This window comes from Pocillopora damicornis, chromosome 9 (assembly GCF_964200805.1).
Source record: "Pocillopora damicornis chromosome 9, jaPocDami1.2, whole genome shotgun sequence".
NCBI classification, from domain to species: Eukaryota; Metazoa; Cnidaria; class Anthozoa; order Scleractinia; family Pocilloporidae; genus Pocillopora; species Pocillopora damicornis.
Window position 1 is genome coordinate 502,139 of NC_142678.1, and position 9,254 is coordinate 511,392.

At 34.8% G+C, this 9,254-nt stretch overlaps 2 protein-coding genes across 2 annotated transcripts; one reads left to right on the forward strand and one right to left on the reverse strand.

Moving 5' to 3' along the window:
* The first annotated feature begins 41 nt into the window (after positions 1–41).
* On the forward strand, positions 42–2,193 carry LOC113670241 (ATP synthase subunit C lysine N-methyltransferase). The gene is made up of 4 exons (XM_027186347.2): positions 42–680; positions 1,337–1,474; positions 1,649–1,699; positions 1,990–2,193. Exons 1-4 carry the CDS (start codon positions 330–332, stop codon positions 2,137–2,139), a joined length of 690 nt encoding a protein of 229 aa, XP_027042148.2. The 5' UTR covers positions 42–329; the 3' UTR covers positions 2,140–2,193.
* A 163-nt stretch (positions 2,194–2,356) lies between these two features.
* LOC113670239 (leucine zipper transcription factor-like protein 1) lies at positions 2,357–9,011 on the reverse strand. Its single transcript, XM_027186345.2, has 12 exons — positions 8,814–9,011; positions 8,202–8,323; positions 7,140–7,334; positions 6,999–7,065; positions 6,299–6,376; positions 4,642–4,707; positions 4,365–4,451; positions 3,958–4,023; positions 3,816–3,875; positions 3,476–3,520; positions 3,260–3,363; positions 2,357–2,818 (listed from the first exon to the last, which is right to left on the reverse strand). Exons 1-12 carry the CDS (start codon positions 8,814–8,816, stop codon positions 2,800–2,802), a joined length of 912 nt encoding a protein of 303 aa, XP_027042146.2. The 5' UTR covers positions 8,817–9,011; the 3' UTR covers positions 2,357–2,799.
* Positions 9,012–9,254: the final 243 nt, after the last annotated feature.

Genomic DNA, 9,254 nt, shown 5'->3' on the forward strand with positions numbered 1-9,254 from the left:
AGTTACTGACTAGTATTTTATTTTTATGAAAGGAATTGTTATATCAATAGTGGAATATTTATTTCGTCTAATAAAGCTGGGATGTGTCATGACTGATAAGAGAGAAAAAAAAAATTTAAAAGATATCGAAAAATTCCATTCCTCCCCACACAGTTTAGAGTTTTTTCTCCAAGATGGCCGGTCACACGTGAATTTTGCACAAAGCTCGCTTGTTTTTGTTTTCCTGGTGCCAAACTCACGGAATACTCCTCCTGATAGCGCGAAATGAAACGATTTGTGCGGACATAGCTCTTTAATGAGGAAAACTCATGCAGTAGATAGCTGTTTTCATGTCGGTGCTGATTTGCCCATGTATTGTGGAACAGTCTCACAAGTCCTCTGGAAAAAAGCTGGCCACAGACATGAGCCCTGAGAATCAGCTGGGATTCGAGTTACAAGAGGACGCAAGAAATCCCAAAACTAAATCTAAACTAGGCAAAGTAGTCCTCGGAATTACAGGCGCTGCAGCTGTTGGAATTGTTCTGGTGACCACGCCATTTGTAACGCCAGCTTTACGAAAAATTTGTCTTCCATACGTACCGGCCACAGAGAGACAAATTGCTAACATATTACGAATAGGACAAGCTTCCAAGCATAACGGGTCAACATTGGTAGACTTGGGGAGTGGGGATGGGAGAGTGGTTCGTATCATTTTCAATGTCACCCAGGAGGCTAACATTACTTTAAGCGCCAAACCACACCTGCCCCCATCTCCCTTCATTAACAGTTGTGTAACATCAGTATCCATTTTCTCCTTACTCCTCTTCTAACAAGGAGAATTCATTTAACATTCAATGCTTCTTAGAGTACAAACCAACACAATGACTAGCTAGTAGCACACTGCACAGGTATTGCAGAGGTTTCAAGGTCAAATCCCATACTGAATTTTTTTTTAAGGCCTTATTTTTACTAAAGTAACTGCTAAATAGAGTTCATTACAGTGGAGATTGCTTCAATATTCGCTTCTTAGATTGGTGATCATTTCCTTTATTTCTATGATCTTAATGAATGATTCAGCTGCATTTATGTCAGGAGAAATTAGATGCTGGTCACTCCAAGGGTTTTAAGGGGTTCATAAGTAATCCTAGTTTTTTTTTTTTTATGGTATTGATGTCAAACTAAAAGCAAAAAAAAAAAAATCTCACAGGTCAGATTGAGGAAAGAGTCCAGACCTCTTGGACAGTCCCTCTGGGTCCCCAACTGTGCTTGCTCTGGCAATTAACAAGGTGGAAATATATATACATACAAGTTGAAAATCATTCTATTTAAATTTTGGATCCTTTTATTTAATTGATAGGTAATTGCTGCAGCTAGACAAGGTTACCAAGCTCATGGTTATGAACTAAACCACTGGTTGGTTTGGTACTCAAGATTACAGGCCAGGTTACAGGGACTTCATCACAAAGCTACATTTTCAAGAGCTGACTTGTGGAAGGTGTTTTAATTTATATGTTTCTGTCGTTTATATTGTAACTCTAGTTGGAGGTCTTTTTGCTGACAACTTTTGCTTCTCACCATGGTAACCAAAAGTTCACAGCTTGTAGCACAGGATACCAGATTTTTCTTTATCATCTGGACCCTGACTGGGTTTTCTTCCATTTATTCACAGGTTAACCTGTCAACATTTGACACCATTCTAATATTTGGAGTCTCAGAGATGGTAATGTTATGCTGGTTAAACAATTTTTAAAACAGTCTTATTTTCATTTTACATTATATTAGCCCTAAAAGGTTTGTCTCAGATCTCTAATGGTCATAACCTGAGACACAGGGAAAAACTATGTTGTGTTTGAAATACTCTGATTGAAAGGGAAAGTTGAACCACATAGTAATATATTAAACTATCCTTGATTATTCACAAGGGCTAATGGTGGCTCTTAATCTGCCGTTATCAATAATTTTTGTTTGAACTTGTGTAATAATTTTTTCTTTCTACTTGGAAATATGTAGATGCCAAAGCTCCAAGATAAATTCCAGGAAGAAATGAAGGATGATGCTCAAATATTAGCTTGTCGCTTTCCATTACCAAACTGGAAACCAACAGATATGATTGAGGAAGGAATTGACAGTGTATGGTTGTATCAAAGACCAAAACACTGAAAGGGCATTTAGAGTAGGATTGAAGTTTGTAAATAAATGGGAAATCAGAGAGGAGATACTTGTGTACTGCTTTATGTGACAGCTTTGTGATCAATATAAATTGCCAGACCTGTAAAATTTACACGGCAGTTTGCAAGTTAAAAATTGAACTTGTCACATTTCTTTGGGTGGTGTCATTTGAGTATGCAGAGCTGCTGTTTATATTTAAAACACAACCTTTTCGCAATAAAATCCATGTGCACAAGACTATACCTGGTTTATTATTCGACACATAACAGGACAAAAACACCTACATGTAATAAATAATAAAGAGACAAACATTTAATTGTTAATTGCTTTGCACTTCCTTGACTTGCTTCATTCAATTGCCATTTTCATTTTTTTTTTTTCCTTTAAACATCTCTTCATGTATATAATGTTTTGGCTAGTAATATAACTTAAATTAACTTTTAAAAAAATCAATACAAGATCACTTGAAATACTTCTTTCTACAGCGTTAAAGAACTTCAGTAATTATTCAGTGAACTTTTCTCAGCCAGAACACTACACAACAGTTTGAGCCTAAGTCAGTAGTAAGTGTTTGTAGCATAGCTAGCTCAATGTTACATGGAATAAGTTCATTGACTTCTCTTTGGATGCCACAAGTCACAAAGCATTTCTTCAGGTGTCAGGTTCATATCTGGAAAATGACAAAGCACGGCCTAAGTACTTAGTTAAGTCAATTGAATCTTCATTATTCTAAGAAAGATGATACATGCATGTAGGGCACACCAGCAAAGAGGCAACACTGAGTGTCTGGAATTTTATAACTTGTCCCTTTATACCCTAACATGAGTTTGCAGATTCTCCATACTGTTCTCTGTATATTTCCCAAGGTGCTGACGAGGAGAATTTGTTTACCAATTGAGAGCTTCATGAGTAGGTGATCATTTCCATTATTGTTATGACCTTAAAATGAACTGGTTTTAGAACTAAGACCCTCACTGTAACTCTTAAAATCAGGGTTAAAGATTTTTCTTGGAAGTATAAAGTTACTGAGACTATCTAGAAAGCAGCCACTGGTATTAAGTAATTACTTGTAACAACATGCAGCAAAGCAAGAGGAGTCACATAAACTCACTTGCGTAAGCGACTACGTAAATCTTTAATCTGGTCATTCTTTGAGGTTAACATCTGCTTCATGTTCTTGTATTGAGTTGTTTCATTAAATTTCTTGGCAAGATCCTGAAAAACAAGAAAAGTTTTAAGGCAACATTCTTCCAGCAAAGAGAAAGACTAAAAAACATAGCAGTGACATAAAACAGATTCCCTGTGTACTGTACAAGAGATTATTTACCTTTTGTGCTTCTTCTAAATCATGTTGAAGCCTTAGAATCTCATGCTACACAAGAGGAGAAATTGAAAATTAAAACAGAAACATTTAGGCATATCATTTTAAAATCTAATTACCATACAAAATTGCTAACTCTAGAATCACAAGCAATTACTTTTTTTAATTAGTTTCAGTCATATTTTAACACCAATATGTGGAAATTGGTAAGGAGTAAGACAGGGTATGCACACACTTCTACCTAGAAGATAATCCACTGAACAAAAGGATTAAAAAGATTGACTCTTAAGTAACTTTTTTTTTTATGATCACATAAATGTTTAAGTAACAAATTTGAATATCTCACCTTGGTGTTTGTTAACTCATCATGCAATGACGCAGCATGAGTAGAGCCCTTTTCTTTTGTCTGTAAAAAAAGGGAAAATTACGTAAAACAAAATTGTTTGATATGGACTTCTATAAAAACCAATCATCATGTTTGTCATTACCATTTTCAGATCTAATTTAGTAGCAGCCATCTGTTCCTCCAGGTCAGCAAGTTCTTTGCCATGTCCCTGTGAAAGAAGAAGAATCAGGCACCTTTTAATACTGAAAATTAAAGAAGCCTTCAGTTGCTACTTGCAATTAAAGGTTCCTCCTTTAACCTATATTAACATGTAACTTCTCTCTATAATATTAATACATTATCCAACAAAAAGGTAATGAGATTACTTAAACTCATCAGGTATAGGTTGTTACCTTCATCTAACACTACATTATTGTAACTAGTTTTAATGTGTAGCAGCTAGAGGGGAGAATTACCAATCAGATCTTGGGAGTTAAAGGGATAAAAAATAAATGAGTATGTTTCAACAATTTGACCAAATCTTAAAGATATGTCAGGTACTGGACAAACCTTAACATTGCCTTTTGCTTTCAAAGCTGCTTGGGTACTTTCCAGATCAGCTTGAAGTTTACTTTTTTCACCAATAGCACTTGTTGCCTAAACAAAAAGGCGAACGAAAAACATGGATCAGTTTTTCATAAAGGTCTGCTTTGCTTTTGACTACAAGTTGTCAAATTATGAAGAACAGACAAAAATGGGATCAATCTTGTTTAAAAAGCATTTTAAGTTATACCAAATGAAAAACCATTGTAGCGATGGAAGATTATTTCAGATTTAATAGTCACACCTTTCCTTCCAAAATTTTGATGTGATCTCTGAGTTTTGAATTTTCCTCATTCAAGCGGTTTATTTCCTAGGAAACAAAACACCTTGTCAGCTGAATGGAATGCCCATCATAATAAGTTTTGCTTATAAAATAGAACTTAACTGAAGAATCTTGCAAAAGAATTTGTATACAACATGTAAGATGATATTTCTTATGAGAGATCAGCATAGACTGGTAAATTAAGGCCCCCATAGAAAGTGTTAGCAATATCAGATAACAATGGTAATCAACCTAAAATAACAGAGATAAATTTGTTAGACTCTGATAAATCATATAAAAATTATATCCCCTCGGTAAGCTCAACTTATATGAGGGTAAATAACATCAAAGCAAAGGCTTCAAGTCATCAGCTGCAGCAAGGTTTCTGAAATTCCAACACATGATTAAGAGCCATAAAATAATATCACCTTATGTTAAAACTAAAATTCTATCTATTTCAAAGTGATGTGTTTAGATCCATCCATCTGAAGTGAAACACTCCAAGTTGTAGTTACCTTTTGCTGATCCCTAATCAGTTCTGTTAGGAGTTCTTTTTCTGACAGTTGTAAAAGAATCATTTCTACAACATGGACTTTTGTAATCAATCTTCACAATCATCCACAACAGATCACTTTATATACTCTTTTAGCAGGTTATCATCATTGTATATATATCTTGTAAATACACAAACTGTTTCCATGGAGTTGTGTGATGCTTGTAACATTTAAAACATCTGATACATCACAGTCATTTGTAATGAATAATTAAAAGGTTCAAGTGTATTGTGGTTTATGTTTGAGGTGAAAAAATATCTGAAAATGAACTCTACCTTCCTTAAAAAAAATAAAATAAAATAAAAAATATTGGTTGTGCATATTTAAGAAGGTTTAAACCATACAAATCTGTACTCTGTAAAATGAGCTGTGAACAGTAAACTCTACTTTAAATGTTTGATGTAGGTAAGGGGCATTATTTCATAGAACATAATGAACCCACCAATAAAGATGCAGTGTAGAAGTATTTGAAAGACAACTCAATAAATAAATGATGAACAATTGACAATAAAAAGCTTGTTTCATTAATTATTCATAATAAGTTTGAAATTAGACAAAGCCTGCTCTCTTTTTCAGAAATTAACCAAAAATATAATGTTGCACAACACCTCATCAAATATTGACCAGGGGTCATTCTATGGAGTCATGATATTCATGACTCCATACTAAAACTGAAGTAGATGAAAATCTAGACATTTGTAAGTTCTGAATTGTCATGAATACAAGTAGATTAGACATGTCACGCATTAGTTGAATTTTTTAAAGCTGCTACTAATGGACAATATTTGTTCAAAATCAGTTATAATCAATTGTAAAAAATGCAAGCAGAATAATCAAAACAGATGATACAAGCGAGCACTGAGTGATGTAATTTTCATCACTTTTAGTACATTCCCAATCATTTGAAATGTTATCATCCCCTCCCTCCTCAATTTCTCTTCAGGGACAACCATGAATCCCAAAAGATATTTAAACAATGCTGAGACAAAGTGAAGATGGGAGGGGTCATTGCTAGAGGAGGAAGCAAAGAGGTCCATCTGAGATTTACCCCTTATGGCAACAATTCAGTAAATTTATCAACTTACTATTTGAAGTAATGCTGCACCTCCACCCTCATTTAAAGGTTCAAGCTTTGAGGTTTGGGACAGTTTGGACAGCTTAGTCTAACAGGAGGGAAAAAAAACTGAGACAAGTGGATATATACATGTATCAGACTCTGGAGTGGCAAATACATGCTATTTAATCAAGGATTGTCAATCTTAGGTTTAAGTTATGATAAAGGGGGGAATATTTCAAAGAAGAAAGATCATTGTAGTTATAAACACAACTAAAATAAAGTTTCATTAGAAATAAAGCCAAAAAAAAATTTAGGCTTGAATTAAAAATTTGTAAGATGTTTAACATTAACACCTAACCTCTACTACCACTGGGTTCAAACCATTTGCTGTGTTAACACCTAACTTAACTGCAGGGTGGTAAACACTAAACCAAAGATTAGTAAAATTGCTATCTAATGGATAAATGTCCACATAGCAAAAGTACATTATTCTCAAGATAGTAACAGCCATCAGTATATCCATCCCTTACAATAATGATAATATGGCCAAAAGATTGGATACTTCCAAAGCACACAGCATGCATTATTTCCAGGATATGCATCATCCTGGAAAAATTCATTTCCAGAAGGTAACTTTTTACCTTTTTTTTACCTTTTTAATTTTTGTTCAACAGACATTTGTAGTTGTTAAACTTGTACATTTTGTAATAATGACATGAAAACTATACCTGTGAGCTTTGTGCACCGGGAGAGAATTCCCTTTCTTCAAACTTTGCAATTTCATTTATAAGCTCTCTGCAAATAGGTGAAAAACAAATGATGATTTAAATCTGAAGATTAAAGAGCCATTAAATGAACATACTCCTTACCTATTTTCCAGTTCTGATATGTCAGCCTGTAGCTTCAAATGCCATTTCTCAGCTTGACTAAACACTTGCCTCAGGAGAAGAACATTGGTGTGTGCAGCATTAATGAGTTCAGATTCAACTTCTCCTCTAACCACTGCACAAAGGCCATCTAACATGTCTGTCACTTCATCAAGAGTGTATGTGTCTTCTACAAGTCTGTGTAAGCAATCATTCTATGGTATCAATCCCTTTTTTCGGTCTGGATTAATCATTGGCTAAAGGATAAATTTCAGGTTAAAAGTAAGTCAATTAAAAATAAATGGCCTGAAAGATAAACAATATCAAAATTATAAGTTACTAGTGCTCACTGTGGTAATAATTCTTCCCTCATAGGACTTATTTGCCTGCTTTCCATTCCCCCTATCAACCCTCCCTCTCCCTCTTTCTCAAATCCCATGTACACTAACTCATCCTGGTAAAATTAGGAGATAGAAAAACAAATTTGAAATGAGGTTCTAAACAATGGAAATATATACCAGAAAACTTTCAACTTTAAAGTGGCAGGAGATAAACTAATGAGCTATTTTCAGGTATGGCCTTGTACTCCAGCCCAGGAACTTTACAGTACGAGGTCTGTGTATAAACCTTTGCTACTTCCTCAAACCCTGACCATTCCACTGATAGTACATATATCTTATTAGACATTTTGGTGTGTAGTATCTCTAAATATAGTCAAAACACAAACTGCAAGTAAAAATATTCAGTGATACTACACACCATGACATCTAATCAGTTTTTAATGTCCGACTGCTTTTTTTCTGTTAAGTCTTTCTGCTCATTTCTCATAAAGTGGGAAAAGCAAAGTGGATAGAGAAGGGTAGCATGCACAGCTGACTGGTTAAACAAGTTTTTTTTTATTGTACAGAATAACCAATGGTCCAAATAACTGTACAATATTGCAGGATTTGTACTCTACTGGCGCATTATTTGTACTCTCCTTTGTGCAGTTGGATAATAAGATACATTCCAGGTGCAGTTAGTTTTAATGAAACTAGGAGTGACACAATACTGTCTACATCATACCTGCTGTCTTTTAGTTCCTCAAAAGATGCATCTATTCCCCTGAGTCTCTGTCCTCGGCCATAACGTGCAAATCTAAGGTAGTTTACCACAATTTGTTGATGATGCTCATTTAATCCAATGTCCTATAACAGAACAGTGATCAATGAGATTGAAGTAAAAAAAAATCCTTAATAATTTTCGCATATTCTTGAGAATGTTTACGACTTTGTTATCAATCAAGTATTTAGATAACAAAAATTAATAATTTCGCGCGTCATTTTCGCGTCATTGTCCAAATAATTAAAATGACATCAAAATTAATCAGTGAGCTTAAGCTCATGTGCGAAATATTACATGAAGCCCTGAAGAGATCATCAGATAGGTGCTGTAAATGAAAGTAATCAGAGAATTTATTAATTCAAAATAAATTGTCATAATAATGACAGCTGTAAATCGGAAACTATAGGAGGACTAAATTCGGTTTAAAACCCAGTAAACAAAGCTACCAAGAAACAGCCACAGGATAAAATTAAGCATTTGCGATTTGAAAAGAGGAAGATAAATTTGAGGAAAGTGATAGCGAGTTTAGCCGTCTCAAGCGTACAGACAACAAACATCTGGAGACAAACTCACCATGGCCAACTTTAGATTTTGAAGAAAATTATTTTCTTCTTCGTCGAATTATATTTCCAACCTAAGGATGTTTCGACCAGAAGAAACAAAACGAGAGGACGGTCAATTTCTCTGTCATCAAATTTGATACCGGGGACGCGAGAGTCCGGCAGCCATGGCAAACTAATTATACAGTAGCCAGGCATTTAACAAAATACCAGGCTACTAAGCTGTGGGCGTCTCCTTTATGCAGTGTCGGTATGGCGAGGCAAATTTTCACCACTACCTACTGGAAGGATGGTGAATGTTTCTTTTAGTACATACTAAAATAGTGATTTTAACTCATATATTCCCGTAACGATTACAATATTTTCGGAAAATCTTGCACGCGTTGTTCGTTCTTCGCGTTGAAGGATATTTGGAGTGTAGCGCGCCTTTTAACGCTATCCATTCTTTTAGTAT

Coding starts and splice junctions, on each gene's coding strand:
- LOC113670241 (XM_027186347.2), top strand. CDS start 330: ATGTCGGTGCTGATTTGCCCATGTATTGTGGAACAGTCTCACAAGTCC. Junction 1,475..1,648: donor CAAGAGCTGACTTGTGGAAG/GTGTTTTAATTT, acceptor ATTTATTCACAG/GTTAACCTGTCAACATTTGA. Junction 1,700..1,989: donor TATTTGGAGTCTCAGAGATG/GTAATGTTATGC, acceptor GGAAATATGTAG/ATGCCAAAGCTCCAAGATAA.
- LOC113670239 (XM_027186345.2), bottom strand. Junction 6,377..6,998: donor CCGGTGCACAAAGCTCACAG/GTATAGTTTTCA, acceptor CCCTCCTGTTAG/ACTAAGCTGTCCAAACTGTC. Junction 3,876..3,957: donor CTAAATTAGATCTGAAAATG/GTAATGACAAAC, acceptor CTTTTTTTACAG/ACAAAAGAAAAGGGCTCTAC.